Source organism: Cavia porcellus, unplaced genomic scaffold (assembly GCF_034190915.1).
Source record: "Cavia porcellus strain 051 isolate PalLab524CR breed Dunkin Hartley unplaced genomic scaffold, mCavPor4.1 scaffold_10, whole genome shotgun sequence".
In the NCBI taxonomy this organism is placed as follows: Eukaryota; Metazoa; Chordata; class Mammalia; order Rodentia; family Caviidae; genus Cavia; species Cavia porcellus.
Window position 1 is genome coordinate 40,754,739 of NW_026947493.1, and position 25,564 is coordinate 40,780,302.

Genomic DNA, 25,564 nt, shown 5'->3' on the forward strand with positions numbered 1-25,564 from the left:
GGGCGCCTTGGAGTCTCCGCGCAGCCCCGGCTCTGGGCGCCCTCTCCGGTACTGGGATGCAGCGGGAGCGGCCGTTCCCTCCGGGCCACCGTGCCGCCTCCCGGGGACGCCGTGAACAGAGCCGCGGCCCGGCCGCCTCCGCCCGCAGCGCACCGGGCTCCTCCCGTAGAGGTCAACTCCCCTCACCCCGTCCTTTTTCCTGTCTGCACCTCTCTCCGCGGGCCCAGCACTGCCCAGCACTCGGGCCCTGCCGCAGTCTGAGGACCGCGTGTCCGCTGCGCTGCGGTGGCCCGGTCCAGTCCCCCGGCCCGCCCAGACCGCGGTCCGCACTCTGGGCCGGTGGGAGAGTTTTAGGAGAGGCTTTTCTCCAAGCAGCAAAACCGTACCCGGACCAGATGGGCGGCCCAGCTCTCGGGGGACCAGGCAGGTGCCACTGAGTTAATTTTTCCGCATTATAAAGAAAGACGACCCAGAGCGCCCCTTGGATTCTTTTCTTTTCCCGAAATTTCCCCACTAAAACTGCGGCAGGGTTCTCAGAGGACCCAAGAGGAGGCGGGTCCGTGGGTCACTCTTACATACGCTCGGACGTATTTATTTTTCTTTTCTTTTTACATGCTCGATATCCTCAGAAGCAGGAAATGATCGACGAAGTTTTGAGCAGCAGCTCATGTTATGTCTGGGTCCTTAAAAGTCTGCTGTTCTTTACCAGTGTCTTAGGAGAGATTCAGGGTAAAACGACGTGAATAATTGCCTTCAGTAAAATACACAATTACAAAATTATACCTCTACCTGAAGAGCAATTAACTTCTATCCATGCCATCATTTGAAAACTGGATTTACAGGCGAATATATGTTTTTAGGTGTGCTGTAAGTGGCATGCAGATATATGCACATGTATAAGCAGGCGCATGAATCCTCTGCATTTCCACCCAGCAGACTAATTAGCAGCGGCTCGGGCAGATGTGACTGCAGGCGAGCTGAGACGGCAGACTTGTGAGATAAGTAGGGACCCAGAGCCTGGGGGTGGGGAGGGCGAGAAGAGAAGTGTGGTCATTGCAGTGGGTCGGTTCCTTTCCGGATCAAGAACAGAGACTCTGCCCTCCGTGTTCACAGCGGACCTTGATTTAATGTCATACAATTAAGGCACGCGGTGAATGCCAAGAGCGGAGCCTAAGGCTGCACCTAGAGAACCTAGAGCATTTCAGAGACAGAAAGGGGGAAAGAGGCTTGCAAGGGAGTTTGGCGAACGGTGGCATGAAACCACCCTTTGCCACAGGAAGATCATCACAGTAACTTCACAACGAAGCTGCTGTTTCAAAGTGAAAGAGAGTTACTTTTTAGTAAAAGCCTCAGAAATCTGCAGGCAAATTCCAACGGTGTCTTTAAGGGCTTCATTGACACCTGTCAGGGCATTAGTGGGTTCCCATTTGTGTAAATATTCTAAAGCTTTTAGAAAGAATTTGTTTTTCAAAATAGGAGTCTACAAGTTGGTCAAATTGCAGGAATAAAATAGAAGAGAGGGGAGTATGGCATATATGACGCCATAACTACCTTAAGCAACAAATCTAAAATTGGTTAACTGTGGAGTGAAGATGTAAACAACACCCTGCCTCTATCTGGCCTTGACTTCTCCCTTTCTCTTTGCTGTCTGGAGTCAGCCTCCCTAGGGTTAACACCCCAGGATAGTTTCCTTGTTTTCCTACAGTGACAAAGGCTAAAATCAGTCCAAAAAAAAAAAAGTAGAGTATGGTAAAAGGGACAGTTCAGGAACTTTAGAAGGACACGGCACATTATTTGTAAGCCTGTAAAGTAACTTGTGTTGAGGTAGGTAGTTCCATACCACGGCCTTGGAGCCAAAGGAAAACCTAGGCTAAATTTTTTAAAACCGAGTGTTGATAGATGTCTTTGTTCTGCCTTGGCCTGCAGGGGCTGGGAACAAAGGAATGGATCCTCCAGGGTGCTCCAGGGTGGCCGCGCCCTCCCTGCCTGGCGCTGTCCGTGGTGCTGACCCTCTATTCGCTCCATAATTGAAGCAGAAAAACAGTACTTCTCATCCCTACCTAAAAGAGTTAACAAGATGTTAGGTAACCTGCTAAATAAAAATTTAAAAGAGGGAAAGTTCACACATAATGAAACAACATTTTACCTAAATCGTATACTCCAGCTATTGCCACACTTCGCTGGGTACTTTTCCATCTTTAGTAGGTACTCATCTTCAGACAGTGTAGGTAGATTGGGAAAAAATTTCAGTTGATTTAGGTTGAAACCAAAATATGTATAAACAATGAGCCAGACTTGCAAGAAAGAGATGGAGGGAAAAACTAAGACTTTTATTATTATTTTCTTTCATAAATAATCTCCCTTAAAACCCAGAAACAAAGTTTTCAGCTGTGGATCTTAGTGCTGAGGCTAAGAACCGGCTCAGGGTGAACTTGAAGTTTATCAGGGAGGAATGGGATCGGGAGTGATTAGGTGAGACCTGGCAGTTGTCAACGCAGCCTGGAACCACTCTCCAAGCTCGCACCAGGACAGCCTTCCTAGGTGGGCCCAGAAGGTTAAGCTGCTCCAGAGGGCTGCACTGGTCGGTGCACTGCATCTGCGCCAGCGGGAGGCATTGCAGCATCCGGAGGCCTAAAACCCGCACTGCGGAAAAACCAGCCACAGCAGCATCATCCTATTAGTCCTTGGCGACAGGAAATAGGCAGAATGGCTTAGTAAACCCCATGCAATGAAGATTTACTGGAGTACTTCAGTAGTCAAAGGCGGATGTGCGGGTATTGACATTTTCAACAATTTAAAATTCTCAGCATATTTTCGACAATTTAAAATTCTCAGCGTATTTTCGACAATTTAAAATTGTCAGCGTATTTTACCATCTTGGCTTACACACTGAGAGTATTAATATAAACCATAAAACATAAGCACCCTAATTAATGAATCAAATGGGAAGGAAAAAAAAGAAATGGCAAATAAATATGTACCTAGTCTGGGTTCACAAAAGAAATCATACGTGTTTTGTGTTAGCTGATAAAGTCACAAACGTAAACTGTGTTAAAATTAATAACAGATAAATCAATACAAATTGGGCAATAGAGGGAGCAACACTGATTTTTTGATCCATGTGTGGAAATGCATCATCCACTGACAATAGCCAAAAAAGATGTTTCCATTACATTTGTTGTTTTACACCTGAATGATGACGAGACATCAAATGATTCAGGAGACGAAAGCATCCAAGCATAACGTTCTCAGCGGTCTACTTCTGTGCCCCCACCTTCGGGCAGATTTTATTTCCCTCTCATTTCAAAATTCTGTGAGTTAGGTCCTCTGTTGCAATAACCACTTAGGCTATATTTAATTTTATATAACTTGAGCGGGAATGAGTAATCCATGTTGGAAAAAAAAGATCTACCAAAAAATTTTAAGAAAAAAGAAAAAGGTTAGGATTATTTCTCTTTTGCCAGTTCAAAGCAGCAATTGGCAAGTGAAATGGATTAAAGCAGCACAGGTTATCACAGACAGCTCCACCTCCTCCCAGCATTCATTTGGTTCTCTTGATACCCTGCATCCACTCCCCATGTGAACTTCACAAAGCAGGTTCTAAGGCTGCAAAATATTTCTGCCTGCATTGTTATAATTCATATTACATAACAAGAGCACACTTAATCCTCCTCACCCTAATCCTACCTGTTTAAGGATGTCCTAAACTCTAGATTTAAAAAGCTTAATCACTAAAAATTACTTTCTAAGAGAAATGAAATATATGATATGAGCGGTAGTGCTTAAATAAGGGAACAAGCACATAATACAGTAATTTAGCTGCCAAGGGTAAATCCAGAGTGGTTATTGATCCATTATGTCTGAAGACTTTAAGACTATTTATTTTGAGTTTCATTCAAAAATAATCATCCAGTTTAATGCCTCTTCCAAATTGTCCCTGGTATGAAATTCTACGCTCAGCAGTTTTGCGCTAAAACGACCCAAGCTTTGCAATTGGAGAACTTCTGCACATAGTGTTGTAGGAGGCTTTTGACAATCACAACTTTCATCTAGTGGTCTGAAATTAAAGCTCCTTGGAATAATTTAGAAACAGCTTGACCCGTTGAGATACTCAACGACAAGTCTCTCGGGAAATACGTAGTATTATTTCTTTCCTGGGAGCAAGGTCTAGCGCAGTGCATCAAGAAGTATCTGTTGTCAACAATACCAGAGCGCCCTCTGCTGCCCGTATAAAGGCAGCACACAAGTTACAAAAGCCAGATGGCACTAAATCTCAATGAAAGGAGGAAACATTAAGCTCTTAAGAACATTTAATCTGTGAAATTTAAAAGCTCTCATCATATTCTGCTTCTGAAAAGGCCACCGGATTTTTATTTTGAGCACTTCTTGGGTGATTTCCTCCTAATCTGTAGGGTAAAGTCAGTATCTTGAAATTTACTGTGTCAGTTCTGTATTCGTATTTTATGTCTTTCTCAAATCTTATTTGGAAACATAAAATAGCAAATCACAGTGAAAAATCTCTGTGCTAGGAGTTGAATGGAGAAAGATTTTCCTATTTTTTCCATTCCTAATTAAAATAAAATACAAAGCATAGATTAATTATTTTAAAACTATAATTTCAAAAATTAAGGAAGTCGATATAAAGAATTATCTTGTTGTTTTGCTTTGATAATTAACTGGCATTTTGCTCAGTCTTTAAATTTGGGAATAAAATGTTCGTGTTTAAGGAAGAAGTTGAGAAATTTGCATTGCCCTTATATACGGTATTTTGCTCTGGAAACCTTCCTAATTTACATCCGTACTCAGTTCACAAAGAAATACTCAGAGATGTAGATAAGGTAACAGAACGCACAAATCCATAAGAAGTGTTATTTGCATTAAAATGAGTTTTTCTTATTGAAAATTTGTTCTCAAGTGAAAAGAATATTTATTAAAAAGTTAAACCCCTTTTTAATTTTTATGTATTCTGGGGATTATATTGATTAAAATAGTGTACAGCTGTATTAATTCAACAGAGTAAAATTTAAAATTACAGCTTATTTTAAGACACACATTTTTTGCATACACACTGTTATTGACTATATCGGTGCTAATATAATCAAATGTGCTTATTAAATTATTAATGATGTGCTTGTAAATAAATCTTATAAAATAAAGTTCTGTTTATTTTATGATAGCAGAGTGAAATAGCTGTCTAATATCCCTTATTTTAATCTTAGCTTCTAAATGAATTTCAACAAAGATACTAAACTATACAGTTCTGGCAATATTGAGCTAAAATTAATAATTATTTGATTTTACAATTATCTGGGATAGAAGAAAAATCTTGGTTAAATAATAAAGCAACTTAAATATTTGACCAAATATGTCAAATTCTGTATAACCACAGAACATTTGTCTTCAGATATTTACTTTTTGAAGAATGTATTTGCAAATTCATGTTATAAGAAATTAAAAAAGAAAATTGATAAAACTTTTATGATTTAAGCAATCTTTTATAAAATATTACATTTTATTTACTAAGTTTAAATTTATTTCTAAGAAAATTTATATTTACCCGAGATAAAAAAAACACAGTAACATACTTTTATGATATATTCCTAACAGTTTTGATATTTGAAAATAATTTCAAAATAGATAAAATGCATAATATGTGTTAAGAACCCTTCTTATTTTAAAAACTGTTTGCTATATTCTAAAAGAAGGAATGAAAACAACCAAACAAGAATGTAAGAAAGAAAAGGAAACAAAGGAACAAAAGAAATAAGAGTTTCTGAGATGTCCAACAAATGCTGCCTGAATTGAAAGCCTCCCCAGTTTTCACCAATCAAATTTGTATTTAAGATTTTTTAAATTTTTTATTTATTTATGTATTGGGTGGTTTTTTTTTTTTTTTTTTTTTTTTTTTTTTTTTTTTTTTTTTTTTTTTTTGAGACAGAGTCTCACTCTGCAGTTCAGACTGACCTTGAAACTCACTTTGTAGCCCAGGCTGGCCTCAAACTCATGGTGATCCTTCTGCCTCAGCCTCCCCAGTGCTGTAACTACAAGGATGCACCAGCATGCCTGGTTACCTTTTTTAAATTTTACATTTATGCAAGAACAGCATAACTGTAACTTAAAGATCCCTCTTAATTTCCTCTACCTATTGAAAACATTTGCTTCTATAAGAGTAATATTCATAGAAACAGTACATTTATAGGAAGCACAATGTAACACAAACAACTAATTATTAAAGCTTTTACTTAAGAATTGTAAGCAAGAACATTCACCACAATAATTAAGTATTTTCTGATGTGAAATTAACATAGAATGTAATACGTAGAGCACTCGTATGTATGAACATACAGCAGCAGCACACATGCACACACATGTACACATCCATATCTTCCCTAATCATAGACTTCAGATTAGATGGAATGGGCTTTAAACTGTTCAACATCTTTTTATCATGTGTTCAAACTCAGCTATCATCACATTTTTCATCAACTACTGTTAAATAGCTACTACCATATAGAAATATGGCTAAATAGGAATTGAAAATGGAACATTTAACATATAAAATAAAGATGTCAAGAAATCGAAATTAATTATCTTTAAAATAGAAGGTTGGTGGCTTCAAATTGCTTGGCAAATATTTGTATTGAAGAACAGTAAAAGAAGTTGAAAGCCTAGTTGTTAGCAGGTGGGTGAAATAAGAATCAACTAAGTTGCTGAAATTCATGTAGAAAGAAAACAAGAAAATAATGGACGTCAATTTTCTTTTTGATATTCTAACAGAAGTTGCTATATTGATGCAGGAAAATCTTTGGAATTATTAAGTATTATTTAAAAGACTGTTTCTTCATTGGAATGTGGTGCAATTTTGGTCTTGCTGAGGTAACAAAGACAGAGAACATACTGGAAATCAAATTGTCAAAATATTTATTTTTATCATTGTACTTCACCCTATAGATTTGAGAGAATTTTGATTTTGCTTTCCTAGTTATTGGTCATACTCTTCTTAATTATAAAATTGTATGTAAGTGCAGTTCTATACATATATAAATGATAAGATAAGTATACCTATAGAATATATTGGGTAAAATGTTCCTCTGCCAATTTGCTTAAATAAAAAGTTCAGTGCTACAAGAAATAAAAATGCGGTTTAGAAAATTGTTCTTTGCTGATTTTAGTGTTCTAAGTAGTCATCATCATGATATATTTTTAGACAGGATCTTTAATTTGGGCTCAATTACAATGCTTTTTAGGAGTTCACAGCACTGAAGATGAATGTGAGGAGTAAGAGTCCCACACCAACGTGATAACCGAGAACACTGAGCAAGGTCGATTCAAAGGTGATGAAGTTTAGGCTGCTATGAAACTCTTAGGTGGAGAAAGGCATTCTCTCGCCTAAAGCTATATAATGTCAATTTTCTAGTTAGAGGAACTTCTCGCTTCCCAGGACATCCTTGATCTGACTTTCTCCTCTCAGTTTTTGGAACTAAGCTATAATAATTGTCTTTTAATTGTCCAATCGATATCAGGTGAGTAGAGACTGGTGGCAAGAATTTCAAAAATAAATTACTCACTATTTGAATCTTACAAACCAGTATTTTTAAAAGGGATTTTAATTTCACAAAAGGGATTATTTTTACCTAAATTTTCAATTCAGAAAGGGTAAATATTTGTAAAAGCCCAACAAGCATCAAGACGCTGTTAGTTGGGTAGGGAAAAAGGATTATGATGTATATATGAAATATCTACTTTAGTGATTATGTTTATTTAACACAAAGTTGTGAATAATTAAAGTCAACTTTAGCTGTAACTTGGAAACACCTCTTCCAAAGTTACCTTACAATCAAGATAATCTACCTGATGAAATTACATGGGACAAGAGATTACTAATAATCATTTAAAGTGGCTGATAAAATAAGAGACAGTTCTTCATACCTACTCCAGCTGTTAATAGAAAAAAAATTTCTTCAATGATTAGTGTTTTCTAAATTCCCTTTCAGTGAACAAAATATTTTTACACTGTCTTTCTCGCCCCACCTTCTTTCTCTTCTTCCCCTTAGTTGATAATGGTACTCAATATGGTAAGTGATTAGATCAACAACACTGAACATATCAAGCAATCTTAGAGGCAAAGTTCAAATTTACAGACAGAATATACATATGAACTTGAATTTATTTTTATTTTGACATCTCGTGTCCATAGCTAATATCTAAGCTTCCTGAGATTTCCAAACATAGAGCATAAGTTTGGTACTCCTTTTACTTACTGTGTGCATACTTACTGAATGTCCAGATCCTTTCCATATGTTAACTACTTTATGATAAATGCAAAAGATGTGATTCCTATTGTGACAGACCTAAATTTCCTACCATATTAAATTTCCTGCCTTTTGAACTTACTTTTTATAACTTAAATTCTTTTATTTTTAAGTGTCTCCACACCAGCAACTGAAGTATTTTGTGAGTATGGTAAGAAAAGATTTGCATTTTCCTTTACTACTAAACAAAACCAGTAGGTTACATTTCCCTACTTCTCTACCACTCACTTAATAATGAATGCATTTTGTTATCCTCTTTCAAATCAGTTGAAAAAATATTGTTATAAGCTGATTTATATTTATATAAGCAGATTGGCCATACAGTAAATTGAGACTTTGCCTCATTTGTGATTTCTACTTTTTTTACTTATTGACTGTAAACATTTACTTATATTTTGTCATACATTTTGACTTCCATATAATTTGTACTGTATAAGTGTTCATTCAAACTGTAATTTGGTTCTTATCCTTTCTTTACACGTTTCTGTAACTTTGTTACTTTCATTATTTCCCTTTTCCTGTTTGTTTGCTTTGTTTCTTGCCTATTGTTTTGTTTTGTTTGTTTGTTTGTTTGTTTATTGGTACTGGGGATTGAACTTACGACCTCCCTGGCACTTACCAGGTAACTACTTGTGCCCTGAGCTAAATCCCCAGCACTCCCACTTAGTATTTTAATAAGTTATCTTTTTAATTATCAAAATTTCTTTCAATGTATATCCTATTTTCTACAGGGCATTGAAGTAACTGATTTATAATAACCAAATGGTTAATTGGTTTTCCCAAATAGAATAGCAGTGCATTTCAAATCTAATGTAGTTATTGAAATCATCAAAATAACTAGACCAACATTTTCATGGTTTCATTATTTCACACATTTATGATTAGTTTTAAATCAACTGATCACTCAAATATTTGACCCAAAATACTTCCACAGATATAATTTGCAGGCTCTTCATTATACCACCTAATTAACTGTGAATATTTTAGATATTTGGCACCTGAAAAAGTAGTCATATCTCGCTAATTTATTGTGAAATTGTTGGTCACCATCTTGACCTATATCAAAATAGTCAGAGGTGTCCGATTTTTTAAGGCAGTGATAGACACTATGTATACCAATAGGGGTCATATATCTTTGCTGTAAATTCTGATTATTTAACTTATTAAAAGTTACAAGAGTTAGAATTTCTACAACTTTGGAATACAGCTGGTATAATAGTAAATATTGAGTTCATGTGCTGATAATGTAGTCTGAGAATCTATATTTTAGCTGTAACTCTTACATTAATTAGTTAAATAATCTGGTTTACTTACTTTCCTTCACTGGATACTGGTTTATGTGAACTGGATTCAAGATTCTACATAATATGACATAAGTGTTAGCTGGAAAGTTAGTTTGCAAATTTAGGTTTTTAGGTCCCAACCTCTAAACTTCATCTGGTCAGGTCTAGAACACATTTCAACCAGCAACATAGCTGGTTCTGAAGTAACTGGTCTGTAATTTAAAAATTATGAATCAACTCTTCAAACATATTTCTAACCCTAAGCCTTTTAGCTATAAATTAAAGAAAATTAACAATTCTAAGACAATGAATTTTATCACCAGATAAGAAAGTCCAGAAATAATTGGTATCAGCAAGTCTTGTTTTGATAAGAATAGTGTGTAAGTTTGAATTCTTAAAGAAGTAAATGTCAAACTTGGGTTAAATTTGCACTCACTATATTATGGAATACTTCTCTATAAGAAAATGAGGGGCCAAGCAAGCTGTCAGATAGCACAACAGGGCCGATTTCTAATGAGAGACTTGAAAAGAGGGATACCAGGGTCTTCAAATAGCATATAATCTAGGCAGTCTTGGTAAGGCCACCAGAAAGTCCTTGAACCCATGCTGTCAGATGAGTGGACATATTCTTACAAGAATATATCTATTATCTTTACCATAATTAGTCTCAGGTTAGAAGCTTATGGGAAACATGGCCTCTCAACATACGTAATCATGAATTTTAGTGTGCAGTGTTTAGGCCTTTAGTTAATTTTATTCCCTAAGACAAACATCTACAACTTATATTTTCATGCCCATTACAGAAAGGCAAGTCACTAATATTGTGAGAATCAGTTACAGGGAAATTTAAGAGACTTGTCAGTCATCACATGGAAAAAAACCCACAGATTTTATATGAGTAGGATCAGCTAGCAGTAAAAGAGACAGGCAATTTTAAAAGTATAGAACATTTTTTTTTTGCTCCCAAAACATAGTTAAGATGGCTAGGTCACTCTACAATAATGAACTAGCCATAAATCCCACTGGTTTAAAACAAAACCAAAAGAAAAAAAAAATGGTATCTTGCTCATGCTGTATGCTATTTTAGGCTGGAGAGGTACTCTATTTGCCCTAATATTCCAGAAGGTCAAATAACTAAACTTTTATGGCCTATAAATGCCATTATTTCAAATATGTGATCCATGACCTCCAACAATATATTAGGAAATAAAAAGCCCAATACGTTGATGCAGAAGTAAATGTTTTGTTCCAGATATATTTGTCTATATCTATCTATCTATCTATCTATCTATCTATCTATCTATCTATCTAACTAGAATCAGTTATAGAATATTGTAAAAATTTAAATTGTATATGTATTTTAAATGTTTTTTTTTTTTTTTTTTTTTTTTTTTTTTTTTTTTTTTTTTTGGCTTTTTCGTTTTTATCGGTACCGGGGATCGAACTCACGACTGGCTGCTTTCAAGGCAGGCGCTTATGCCGCTGAGCTAAATCCCCAGCCCCCGTATTTTAAATTTGACAGTAATAGACACTGGTAAACACTAATATTGACCAAAGTAAGATTTCTTGCAAATCGTACCACCAGTGCTAAGCAGAAATCGACTATATCATCTTTTAGGATCCTGAAATTTAGGTATCAAATGTAAGTGAGATAGACTTCAAGTGCTATTTGCATTTTTTAAAGGCAGTGAAGTATGACAGACCAGAAAGAATTTTTCAAATAAACGATCAAGAAGTCTTATTTAAAAGTAAGCTCTTTCTTTGAATTGCTGTATGATTTTGAAATTCATCTGAACTTTCTGAACCCTTGTTTTCATATCTAAAAAGTGAGAGAATGAAATTACATATCCAAATTATATTTCAGAAACCAATTAAGTCTAATAATGGTCACATTAAAAACAGTGGAAATGCAATAATATCGTAGTATTTGTTCAGAGGAAAGCTCTGTGTTTTTCTTCACATGTAGCAAATGAATAACATCACTGTAAGACTAGATTCTAGTCATTTGTTTCCAAGTTATTCACGTAATTTGTGAATAAGGTCTCCGTGAGAAGTCTAGGGGAACACGCTCAGGATGTCTGCACTACAGCCTCATCCTCTGAACAAGACATCTTCTACTCAGCTCCTCATAAGTTTCCATCAGGATCAAGCTCAATACAACCAACTCCCAGATGCTACTTTGAATTCTCCCCACCCTCCCCTACTCCAGTCCAGTTCCCTGAACTCATTCTCCAGAAAAATTACCTGCTGGCAAAAGTGTTTGCCTTAATCAGTGCTTCCTCAGGGAACCTAGGCTAAGAGAGCAAAGTGATCTCTATCAAACAAGTGATATAGGATCAAAGACCACTAGAAACTTGAGTTCTTTTATGTTTAGCCCTAACTCATTATTTATATGTCTTCCCTGTCAGGTTACTTCCTACTTCTCAAAAGCTAGCAAGAATTCTTCCTAGGGATGGGTTGTAACTTCTTTAGTTACTACATAGACAAAAATCAAAAATATGAAAAGCCCAAATAGTAATGGAGCTGCTAATTAAGAACTGGGAAACATCCCAAAGCTCCAGTTCAGTTTTCCTGTCTCTGTGCCTGTGATGGATGGAGCTGGGAGGGCAGGTACAGTGAAAGGGATCCAGGTGCTTGCAATTCTGCAGCCAACTCTGCACTCTTTATTTGTTAATTTAATAAAAATCAATGTGTGCCATTGAGGAAAGGAATAAAACACTCCTAAAAATATAGATAATTATGTATTCAACAAGTAATTATATAAACTCCAGCACTGCAAAAATAAATATAGGGTAAACATACACTAAATATTAAATATATTAAGATATAAATTAAAATATTAAACTACAGGTAAATGCACAGAACATATATCCACATATACATGTAGGAATATTATAGACATAAATAATAGCCTTGAGGTACAACACATACTTTGTGAAGCTTTCTTAACAAGCAGGGTCAGAGTCAAACCCAAAAGCTGAGATTTTTCTTTCTTGTCCTTCTGACCAATCAACCTTAGACACAAATTCAGGGGAGAGTAATAACAACAGCATCCAAACTATACTGAGGAGTAGTAAAGAAAACTGAAAAGCCTTCAGAGGGAACACGAAGAGACATGTCACTTGCAAAATACTGAGAAAATTTAGAGAATCCAACACTGACCCAAATGGATTAGTCCCCATTTAGATAGATGTTCATGAAAGTTGGTAAATATTTTTTTTTATTTTTTAAGGAGGCATTCTTTAATAATGGACTTATTTAATGCAGTGGCACTATGTTTTTAATAAAGCAGGCTATGTTCAGCAAATTTAATATTCACTGGGTCTTATTGGAATACTATACACACCTCTTTCGCATTTGATATATCAGTGGTATAAACCACAGCATATAGTTTACTGCATAATAAAATATCAGTGTGCAGCAAACTTTTACAATGTGCTTGCAGGCTCAGGAGAAAGTTTTATTAGCCTTAGTTATAAGAGATAATATACAATTACTTCTTGGAAAAGTTGTATTTTGTTTAAAAATGTTCAGCAAGTTCTCAGGACATGTGCTGTCAGGGTTAGGAAGGAGCCATACAGATTCTTCAGAATGATTTGAAGCTCTTTAAGGATGACTGTATGTGAGTTCATCATTATACACTCATATGTGATAGCAGCAAAAACAGGAATATAAACCCAAAAACAGTATTTTTAATGATCTTTTCTAATATTCATTTTCCAACTTCCATTAAGAGGTAAGAATAGTGGGGAATTTCATTCAAATCTATTTACATGTTTAACACAATGATATACGATAATTCATCAAATAACTAAGAAACAGATTCCATGTGATTTATCTATTTTTATTCTTATATATTTCCATACAGCAGCTCACCTTGGTGTTCATGGGACACTTTATCTTTGTGTAGCCCTAGTGTGTAAACAATGTGGGTATGAGCATTACATTAATTTTGAGACTGAAAAACTAAAATATGCTACATGAATCAATTAATGATATAATCTAATCATCAATAAACTGTGTCCTCTAAGAAATATAATTTTAAAACTCTCTAAAGTAGTAAAATCCATTAATGTTTTTTAACCCTGCTGTTTTTGATAGTTGGCCTCAGCAGTTTTTCCATCAGACAGAGGCTAAGGATGCTATCAATTCTATAATCACCAGGGTTGCCTACAGTGGTGATTCAGACACAGTTCACTTGAGTTCCTTTCCAATCAAAACAACATTAAGCTTCATTTGCCTACCACTTACTAGATTTCAACACATTTTCCCACTTGAGACTTCCAGGCTTCACAACTGTACTCTGAAGTATCATTCTTGATTCATACAGAGTAGGAAACGGTGGCACAGAGAAATGGTAAGAAGCCAAGCAACAAGCAGTGGTAGAGCAGAAGGGGTGCTCAACTATTTCAATGCAATTTTCTCTCCTTGAATTATGCTAAATTGAAGTTTCCTACTGGTATTATCCCAGCTACTCACCAACCTCCACTGTCCAAGACATATCCAAGTAGCATGGTCATAACTGTCCTTGCATATTTGCTTCTGTGTTTGTGAAACAGTGTCTTATCCTCAGTTTGATCAGATGTTGAATGTTATGTATGATATAGAAAACAATCTCCATAAGAACTTCTCAAAAATATAATTGAGTCTCCTTGGAGTATAATTATATTTTAGAAGTTTTTATGCACATTTCTCTGAAAGTAATATTAAGGAGTAGCATAAGAACACGTTTGACCCATAGGCACAGATTTTCTTTGCTATTTTAAGGATCATTTTTGAGGTCATAGGGCAATGAAATGCAGTGTAAAGAAGACTCAGAAATATTCAGAAAGTACATTCTCTTGGACCCTTCATTTAGTTTCATGGTGAAGTCATCAGGCAGTAGCAAAAGAAACACAACCATTATCCTCCAATAATCACATTCTTTGGTGGTGTATATTTGAAAATACAGTAATCAGCACTGCCCACAGAAGATGGTATTTCAACCATGCCTCATTAGCTTTTGTTTCAGAGTAATACTTTTATTTAGACCTAGGTGCTGAAGACCAGCTTGATGCAGTGCAGAGTAGGCAGTAGTTAACATTAGTAAAGTGACACAAAAATAAGTTGAGAGTCTGTTTAGGCCTGTATGACTTGTGGTAAGACCCAGAGCTGGTGCACAGGCTGCTTAATCTTTAAGCCATGGCCAGAATTGAACTCAGAATAGGGTCTGTGAAGTTCTGGTACCTCAAACATGGAAGCTGAGGACTTGAATCTTACAAATCTCTTCTATATCAGGAGTGGCAGTTAGCAGATAATCAGCTTACTAGGAGCTTGTCCTGTGTGCTTTTCCAGAAATGCATTATTTTTCAATCCTTAAACCTTGTGTCAGCAGTTCATCATCACCTCCTGCAGCCCATCAGCACATCCTCCAATTAGGCTGCCACCTAATAAAGGCCAAAGACTGGTGATTTTAGCCCTTACTGGGCTTTGACCACCCTAGTGCCACTTGTAACTAAAAAATATATATCTCATCTGTTTTACCCTGTCAGAGTGCCCCTAAGCAGAAGGTAGGTGGTCACTGGCCAAGGCCCCAAAACTTAAAAAAAAATTTAAAGTTTCATTTTATTCGAGTAATGATCACAAAGTCACACCTCCAAATAATAGTGGATGCTAATGTGCTGGGGGTTGACATATTTTTAAACATAAATTAGAACACATAGCTCTTTTTCAAGCAAATTCTGACTTCATCACAGTAGGATATTGATCTTGGTATTGAATTTTGATTTTTCTCTTCTGTTTACCCAAAATGCATCTCTTCCTTCCTTTTTGCATATCTATAGCTTATCATTCCATCAATACCCTGATCAAATTCATCCCTCCAGTGCTGCATTGGCCAGACTGCGTTATTAATCTTTTTTTAAGAACTATAAAATTTAAAGCTAATCCGATGATTTCTACCACTTAGGCATATTGTAAACATGCCTTTCTACACGTGTGTTATGTTAGGACATACTTTTGTGAACAACGTAGGTAAACAAAGTGTACTCACTGATTTATTCCACAGATGGACAAAATAAATACTAGGTATCATTAATTTTCAGTATTTATTTTGCTTGTAGTTAAGTCAGCATACATATGAGTTATTATTCACTTACTATGTGAAAGTAAATTATGTGAGGTCCAAGAGTCTCATGAAATATTCCTGCCAATGACTGGAAATAATATTATAAAATAACTGTGTGTCAATTTCCTTCTCCCTCGTCTCCAAAATACCCATTACTTTTCAGAGAAAGCTTACTGGAAGTCCTCCTATCACAACTCAGCTTCTCCCAGAATGCATGCAAACTCACAGAACACAGAAAGTATAGGGGATATTAGGGTTGGTAAACCTAGGCTCACTTCTGACTTGTGTCATTTATTAATGGCAAGGCCCAGGGATTTAGCTCAGTGGCATAAGCACCTGCCTGGCAAGCATGAGGTCATGAGTTTGACCCCCAATACCAAGCAAACAAAACAAAAAAGTAATATTTGTTAATGGCGTGAGTGTGAACTACTTCCTGACATCTCTGGCCCTCAATAGAAACCCCCAGTTAGTCTGCTGGAATGGAATGAGGTCATCATGTCTAGCACTGTGCCATGCACACAGTGAATCTTAAATAAATGCTTCCTTTTTCACTCCTCCCCTCTTTCCTCACACCTTTTCTCCTAGTTTTATCCTCTTATCTCAAAATTTAAATTAATTTTATTTTTCTTTCACCCCAAATCCTGCTTATATAGATGAGAGTGTGTATTCAAGGAAGTGGACAAGCCAGGGAGATTATAGGAAGCTTTCTAGGAGTTCTTTCAGCAGCCATTTAACTTACACATTAACCTGAGCTTGGTTTGATAAAAGCACAAACAATGCTTTGCAAAAAAAAAAAAAAAAAAAATACTGCTGCCAATTGCCCCCAAGGTTCAGAATTTCCACATGAAAAACAAAATACAAATTCTAAATTTTCCCCCTTCATCCTCTCAATAATGGCTCTGAAAGTCAAAGCAGCCAGTATGAGAATATTAAGCTTTCAAAACAGTTAGACAGGGGCTGGGGATTTAGCTCAGTGGCATAAGCACCTGCCTTGCAAGCAGGCAGTCGTGAGTTTGATCCCCGGTACCGATAAAAAAGAAAAAGACCAACAAAACAAAACACAGTTAGACAAAAAACTTCTGTAACTGTAGTATACCTAAAAGAGAGACAGTGCCATGTCCAGAGGCTGAGCAAGATATAGAAGTCTCAGGAAGTAGAGCAGAACACAGCGAACAAATGTTCTGACATCCTATAAAAGAAAAAAAAAAAAAAAAAAAAAACAGAAATTTAATGTGGTTTGAGACCTGATTCGAACAAGTAGCTGAAGCCAAAAACCTTGAAACAGATACAGAAAAAACAAGGAGTCTAAAGATAATTGAAACCTATAATTTTGTACCTGGTACATTATTTCTAGATTACACAAGCAACTTAGGATATACATTTAAATCATCACATCCAGGATAAAGGAAAATTTCACTGTATTTTGTGTGATGTTTCTAGTGAGTGTAGAATAACTAATACTTATTGCTAGCAAGAACCAGTGAATTCTTCAAGCATGTACATACATTAATTTATTTATTCACAGCTATAACTCTCAGAGGTTACACACCCATGTTTATAGAAGCACAGTTTATGATAGCTAAATCTTGGAAATGGCCCAAAGGCCCATCAACTGACAAATAAATAAAGAGATGTAGGTTTCTTATAAAATAGAGTACTATCAGCCATAAAAAGGGTACATTTGAGACATTTATAGCTAAATGGATGGACTTTGAGACCAAACTGTTAAGTGAAATAAATAGAATATATACTAGATATTATGAAATAAGAAAGAAATGCTCAGTTGGGAAGGAGAACAATGAAGAGGAAAGAAGGGAAAGGAAAATTGAGAATAACTCTCAGAAATACACACTTTGAGTTTTTTCCTGTTTTATTGGAAAAAGAGACATATTGTACACTTAAGTTTTCAGTGTCACTCATTTAGTGATTGGTAAAATTTAAATTAGACATAGATCGAAAATAACATAGGTGATGAACAACTGGTTTTTATTTTGTTCATATTCTGTTTGATCATGGGCTAAAATCCTTTAATAAATCTGTCAATATTTTTCTTTCTTTCTCTGAGTATATTTTTAAACATGGTCTCCTTTGTAAAGCTTTGCGATTATTTGTTTTGTATTTCTCTCATACACTAGATTGAGAGCACAGTGAATATCTTGTATGTATTTTGTTCTAAAACACTAAATGAGTGCATATTCAGATGGTACTATTTTTACATGTCAATTAACAGTTAAAATAAAACTACACTATTTAAAATTGATATTGTGATAACAGTTGTCAATAATCCTACCTTATCTAGATTCTTAGTTTCTCAATGACAAGATAGATAATCTAGCATATATCTGTATCTTTCTACCCTTCCTAGGAATGGCCATATGATTTGTCCAGTGTAGGTGACACAGTAGTACAGGCATTCAAAATACCCCTGACCTATTGTCTACTGGTTGGACTTCATCAAGAGGGTGCTGGAGAGATAATGCAACTTCCTGCTACCATTTCTTTCCAAAGCAGAATTTAGAGACCCGAGGACAGAAATAGAGCTATAAAAATAACAGAAATATTCTTATAAGCAGTTTCTTTCCTCCGGGGCTTAATCTTTTACTGTGCCAAGGAAACATTGCAAACTAATAGTTGGAGAAAATATGTAGTAAACAGAGTCATCCCCAAATTATCACAACTTGAAGATCCTAACACAACACAGTAGACACTTTTGAAGATGTACATACCCATGACCAGTATTAGGTGTATGCCCCACTCTCTTACTCGTGCATGAACAAGAAAGCTCATATGGTATTATTTGTGCTACAAAAAATTGTAAATAAATTAAATGACCATCAGCAGGAAAGTGGATACACTGTCAAATATTTATGCACACTGAAAATAACATATATTGACACTCATGAATCTCAAAAACAACTTTCATTGACAAGCAAATTGTAAAAGAATGCACACAGTATTTATATGAATGTTAAAAGGTCATTAAACTGTATTGTGAGTACATTCATATGTGATAAAGATATAAATAATTGCATGGATAGAAACTTTAGAGAAAGGTTGTCTTTAGGGGGAAAAAAGGGAGTTAACTCATAAAGTACACATATATGACATTATTCTTTTTATTTAAGGCATGCAGAAGGTACATCAATGTCACCCTATTAGTTTTTACATTCTTTTCAGTATCTTAAATCAGTATTTCTACAAGCAAAAGACACTGTTGCCAAAATAGTTCCCAGTATTAAATTTAGCAACTAAAATCACTGTTTTTAAAACAAACACAATGGGCCTAGTCTACTACAGAGGGAGTGTTCAATAAAGGAATATAGAACAAATATTGTAACAAATATATTTCCCCTCACATTCAAATATATTCAAATACAAGTTAAATGTTGCAAGTACATTTTGGGTCCAGAAAATGCCCTTGGCAATGTTGTGAGAAAACTGTAGTCAACAACATGCAATTATTGAGATAGTCGTTTCTTTAACTCTACAATTTCTGACACAAAGGCAACTTAAAATTTGGGAGGAGATGACAAAAAGAAGCCTGAGACTGAATTGTTCAGGGAAGTCTAAGTGCTCCTCCCCTGCTTGAAATTATGGGCAGCTAATTTTAGTCTGCACTGGCAGTACTTATTATAGTAAGAAAATGAGCTCCATAGATTTATTATGCTTTCTGCTTACTATTTTATTTTTATTCTCTTTCAAATGTAAATCTTTGGTCCTAGGCTAACTGGAAAAGCATTTTTTAAAACTTTGGTACAAAGAAATGCCTAAGTACAAGCCAGCCCTGAGTAAGACATTCTACTAGAATCCAAGGCGTATGAAACTTTGGCTTTCATTTGGGTTAAACACTTGTCAACTTCCTGATGAGATGCAATTATAGAAATTTAAGAAAGAAGGACTTGTGAGGAGCTTTCAGATGATTTTGCTATCTAGTATCTTCTTAACAGTATCTTTTAAAACAAGAAGTCTATGATGAGCACCTACATTAGAATAAATTCTTCCCACATTACATTGTCTTTAGTTCTCCATCACCCAGACAAAAAAAGAGAGAAGACAGTCATTGAATATTTTTTTCTCACAAAAGGCGTATTTCTTCATGAGGCTTGGTAAGTGCTTTAATCAAAAGAGAAATTTTCAAAATATTTATAGTCCTTAGCCTTGGAATGTTTTTAAGTACTGTGAGAAATACTTTCTAAATTTAAAAATATGTAATTCTAATGAATTTAGCAACCATATCAATAAATCCTAACTTTTTTATTGTAATGTGAAACTCTATTTTCGTACAACTCTACCAACTATATTAGCCCTTTGACATTTGAGTTAATCACTTAATAATGTCTCGTATATCTTTGCTATATGTTTATTACATTTCTTCTAGGTTCTTCTATGGTTTTGAAATCTCCTTTAGTTTCTACTGCTTAAGGAAGTACAAATATTGACATATTTGAGATATTAGTAGCCAACTGAAAATTTCTACAAGAAAACTTGGTGGAGAGTTGCCAGTGGATGCTTTATCTTTTGAAATACAAAATAGCTGGATCAATTAAAATAAAATTACAATACCCTTTGTTTATAGTCAGAAAATGCCTGGCAGCCTCTGACAAGAAGTAAAAGTCTTCATAATGTTTATCACTTAAAATAAGTTTAAATTTCTTACAATCTTAAAATGTTGCAGGTAAATGCACTGGAGGATAAGTGCATGAAGCTCAATTGGTAGAAATCTTTTGAATCAAGTCTTAAAATCTATAAAAGGCCATGAGATACTTTTCAATATGAAAACCAGAGTTGAATATTTTTATATCTATTTCAAAGCATATGATATTTGCCATAAAATATGTAGTTAATTGCAAATTTTATCATAGATAAAATAGATAAAAATTATATATACAGAATTTCAAGAATGTGTAAAATATACTATTATGCATCTTCCATCATTAACCTAAATAGGTAACTATACTTGTAACAGACATCACCAGTACCCCACACAGCTAAAAATTCTTCCTCAATACCATTCTCTTTCCTCTAAATCACAGGCAGCCACCATCCCATCTTTCGTTTCAATCATTCCCCATTTTCATTCATAATTCTACTATTTATACATGTAACCCCAAGCAGTATGCAGCTTAGCTTTAAAATAGAGAAGGAAGTTCAAATATAACTGTGTGAGGCAAAGGTAGCATTAACTCAAACAGATGGAGGATTTCAGAAAAAGAGAAACTATTTTGAGACTGAAAATAGAGTTTTAAGACAATTTATAAGAACTCTTTGGAGGAAATCAGTGAGCAAGTTCACAGGTGAGTCCTAGGCCACACAGGGGTCACAGCTGTGGTGATCTGGCAGGGCTGAAGTGTATGGTGGGTTTTAGGTGTCAATCAGGAACATAAGCTGTTCTGGATTTTCCATTTATAAGCTTGCTAGGGTCCATCTCTTAGGAGAAATCTAACTCAAATTACTTTGATACGAAGATCCAGCAAACAAATAGGGAAGAACCAAAACTTCACGGAGAGCTTCAACAAAAGCCTGATGTGAATAGGGATCTTGGCCCAGCTTGCTGGATATTCTGTCTGCAGGATGTGAAGTGAGTACAGCGATGTCTCATAACGGGAGGTTCAGCCTCACCTCAGGCCCTCTGTATTGTGTATTCCTGAGATCTTGGGGTCCCTCTTCCATTCTCCTGGATTTCCACTAAATCCTCTTTTGGATATCCTCTTTCTTGTGTCCCTTGAACTCCTCTTGTTTGCCTTTTCTCATACTTAGAGTTATATATCTTACGCTTGTTTCTTGCCACACTAATGATGAGAGCTTTTAATCAGATCCCACATTTTGAAACTGTCTTCACTTTCATGCTGCCATTGGAATAATTTTAAAATGTAAGTCGGAAGTAAGATTTCCATGAAATTTTGAAGGTATTGTTCCATTGTTTCTGTGCTTCATGTGTTGCTGAGTAACCCAAAATTATTTTTATTTTCTGTGTTGACTTTTTCTTTCTAGAAACTTGTAGAACCTTCTTTCTTTCTTCTTACTATTGTAAAATTTTCAACAATGATCTTTGATGTGTATCAAGTTTACTCAGATTTTTTAAATTGTAGTATTTTGGGTACTTGGTAGACCTTTCAAAACTGTTCATTCGTCTCTCTGGTCTAGGATATTTCATATATTTTCTATATTCTTTTTCTTCTGTATTTGTTAAATTTTGATATTAAAAAGTTATTTAACTATTTTTTGTCTCCTATCATCATTTAATTATTTATTGCTCTACCTTCAGGAAGATTAAATCAGCATAGTGTTTTTCATTTTGATTTTTTTCATTTCAAAGCATTCTTTTATTTCTGAATAGTTCCACTTTTGTAAGGCTTCTTACTTTTGTTTAATGCATGCAATAATTTCCATCTTTCTGATATGTTAGATATTACTAAAAGGTATTTAAATCAATTTAATTAAAGTATAGATTACATACACTATTGAGTTTTCACAAAGATATAATTTTGTGTAATTACCATAATCAAAATATAAATAATGTGTCTCCCAAAAGTTCTCCTGTGTTTGTTCCACTCATTTTCCCCCCACACTCTTGATCTCAGGAAAATTTATGTCTGTTTTATGGCACTATGGATTGTGTTCATATTTCTATAATTAATAATAGAGTATTAGTTTTCCCCCAAATAATTTGTTTCTTTCAAATTGTTATTTTTCTTTGGTGCATATGTTTCATTCTGTCTTTCATATAGAGGCTTTTCAGAAATGCTGGTCACTCAATCTATTCCAAACAAAAGAGAGAAATTAAAAGAAGACTAGATCTGAACACATGAGCTTTTTGCAATATTGACTCCCGTGTGGTCAAAATTGGAATTCAGATATCTGAAGGTAGAATGATGGATATTCCAGTTCTGAAAGAAGGACTGATTTTATATTTCCTGCATTTATTCATCCTATCTTAATCCTCAGTGCATTGAATGATGCCAACTCACACTGGAAAAGTAAATCTGCTTTATTCAGTATGCTAAATCTAATGCTACTACTCTCTTTCAAACACACCAGGAATAATTGACATAATGTTTTCCATTACAGACTTTTGAGAATCCTCGTATAAATTAGGCTAGTCCCAATTCTCTCTCTTGTCAGCTTTCTGAGTGCTGCTGACTCAAATTTATCTTTCAAATTTCTAAAACTTTATTGCAATTGATCTCTTTATTTTTCTTCATTTCAAGGACTTATGTCTGTCTTTTTTTAATCCTTTAATTTTATTGCTACATATGCTTAGAGAGGATAGAATTAGATTTAACTGCCAATCTATTATCTTAACCCAAATTTCGCATTGTTAGACATTTTATACTTTATCACATGTAACAAAAGAATCAGTGCAAATTAATGAAATACATAAATTCTGATTGAGTAAAGCGTGTCCCTTTCGATTTCTAATTTGGCCAATAGATAATTTTCATAAAATTTTATATTGTTGATATGTCATTTTCCTAATATAGATTCATTGGCTTGGCATAAATTTTGGAGTTTTATATTCAGTATGGTTTTAAACACCTTAAAATTTTAAAATACAAATTAGATAAGAATTTCTAATTAGGATTTTGAGACAGTGAATTCAAGTGCTCGGATATATTACTTTTAGATAAAATATCACTATGTTTAGATTTTGTATTTGTTTATGAAGCAGTAAGTTTTTGTTCAGCTGTGAATACCTGAAAAGATAGCAGGAAGTGGCTAGTTGGGATTTTACTTCTATGCATGATGCCTGTTGTACACAGGTTAAACACAGCTTATCAAGGAGAAAGACCCTGTGAGCATTCTGAGAGTAAATGCCAGTCTTTAACTATGAACCTTCTGAGGGCATACACTCTGCAGAGCAAGGCAAATTGCTGCCAACATAGGTTGAAAACATTCACTGGGGACAAAAGCAAAGGCCACGTGTAGTGTTACTAAAGTGTTTAGTCTAAGGTTACAGATAAAATAGAGACTATCAAAGTTAAATTTGAATTGTATATGAACAAGAAGTATTTCATTTTTTTAAATTTTATTTAAGGAGGAAAAAAAAGCAGAGAAAGGGTACAAGTTATACAGATTTATAGAAAAAATAAACAGTAGGAAATCACTAGTTAATGGATTACATATTGTCATCTTAGAAATAATTGTTCAAGTCACAAAGTTAAAGCTTGTAAAGTGGACATTCCAACAGTGAGACTGCAAACAGTTCTGTTCAATGATCCAATAAAACTCAGTGATATCATTTTCTATCTTATACACTTAAATATACATGCAGTTATATCGTTTAGAGCACTTTCTTTTCCTCTCTTTTGTACAATGACAATTACACATTTTGGGTTTTGTTGCTCCCACAGTTCTTACTACTTTTTTGGAAGGGAGTAGAACCAAATGTGACCTAACAGAACAGAGTCAATCAAATCAAAAGGGTGGACATAATAGATAATGTAAAAGCATAATACAAGGTGATCAATAATGGTTACCATAATGCCTCCTGCCATCTCTAATAGAATTGCCTATATCATCAGTTATAATAAAATTGAACAAAACAGTAAAGAACAAAACTGACAAAACCAAAACATTGGAGACATTATAGGTCTTCAAAAGTAGATAAAAGTCAATGAGAATGGGTGTCATAATGAATCTCACTATCTTCACAGCTGTTGCTTAAACTTTCGAACCTGGTACTATCAAGCAAAACAGAATAGGGGGACATCAGTCAAAAACAAGATGGTGAGAGTAATACAGGACTTTAAATCAAGATAATGGAAAGTCAAAGTGGGTTACTATAATATATCCTGCTATTTTTTATTTATTTTTCCCTTAATTAAAAGGATAAAAATAAAAAAGTAAATAATGAAGTGGAGATTGAGATAAAAGAGTACATAACAGCGAAACAGTGCAGATCAAAACATAACCATTTAAGCAGAATAGTGTTTCACCATAAGATAATCCTGACATAAAAGTAGTTACCATATTGTCTCTTTCCTTGAAATTTTTGAGTATAACTTTGTATACTGTAGCATCAAATATATCAAAACAATGTAAAACTATTTAAGAGAATGACAGCATTACAGGATATTTAGAATCAACTAACAGAAAATGAACAATGGTTTCTGTATAATCTCCTTGTCTTTAAAAGTTTTTGCTTATACTATCGTACATAATAAAATCCAATAAGATACAACCTGTTTAGACCAATGGAGACAGAAGGACAAAAGCTTGATGAGACTTCAAAACAAGATGATACTAAATCAGTATTACCTATTAAGATGTCATTTTCTCCAAAATAGCTGTTCCTATCATCCAATCTTCTCTACCTCTTTTCTGTTGAGCTCTTTTTCTGTCATTAGTTGTCAGTTTGTCTTCTTCATTTTGTTTTCTGTTCCATTCATTGTGGCCTCTATGCCACTGTTTCTGGATTCTTTGTATTTTTCTTTTTTAGAATATCCTGCAGTATTCTCTGTATAGTTGAATTGGTGGCTGCAAATTCCCCTAGTTCCTCTTTATCCTGGAAGCACCTTGTTTTTCCATCAATTTCCAGGGATAGTTGTGCAGGATATATCAATCTTGGCTGGAGATTATTATCTTTCAAAGCTTGAATTATTTCCCCCCACACTCTTTGTGATTTGATGGTTTGTGCAGAGAAATCTGCTGTAATTCTGATGGGTGTTCCCTTGTAAGTGGTGTGTTTCTTGTCTCTGACAGCTTTTAATATTCTGTTCTTGTATTGAATTTCTGGAATTTTTATTATTATATGCCTGGGTGCTGCTCTGTTTGGGTTGTAGGTGGCTGGGGTCCTGTATGCCTCATACTTCTGAGCATCTTTATCTTTTGCTAAATTAGGAAAATTCTCCTGGATTATTTCT

General features: G+C 34.9%; 1 protein-coding gene across 4 annotated transcripts in view; it reads left to right on the forward strand.

Annotated features, from left to right (window-relative positions):
- LOC100718363 (uncharacterized) overlaps positions 1–25,564 on the forward strand; it is a 35,386-nt gene that overhangs the window by 4,894 nt on the left and 4,928 nt on the right. For 3 of the 4 annotated variants that reach the window (XR_010050145.1, XM_063257381.1, XM_003479949.5), the window contains exon 2: positions 1–788. Coding sequence is in view for 2 of the 4 variants with exons in the window: in XM_063257381.1 (XP_063113451.1) it covers positions 1–437 (437 nt within the window). In the remaining 2 variants the exon portion in view is untranslated. The other variant, XR_010050146.1, reaches the window with a different exon arrangement.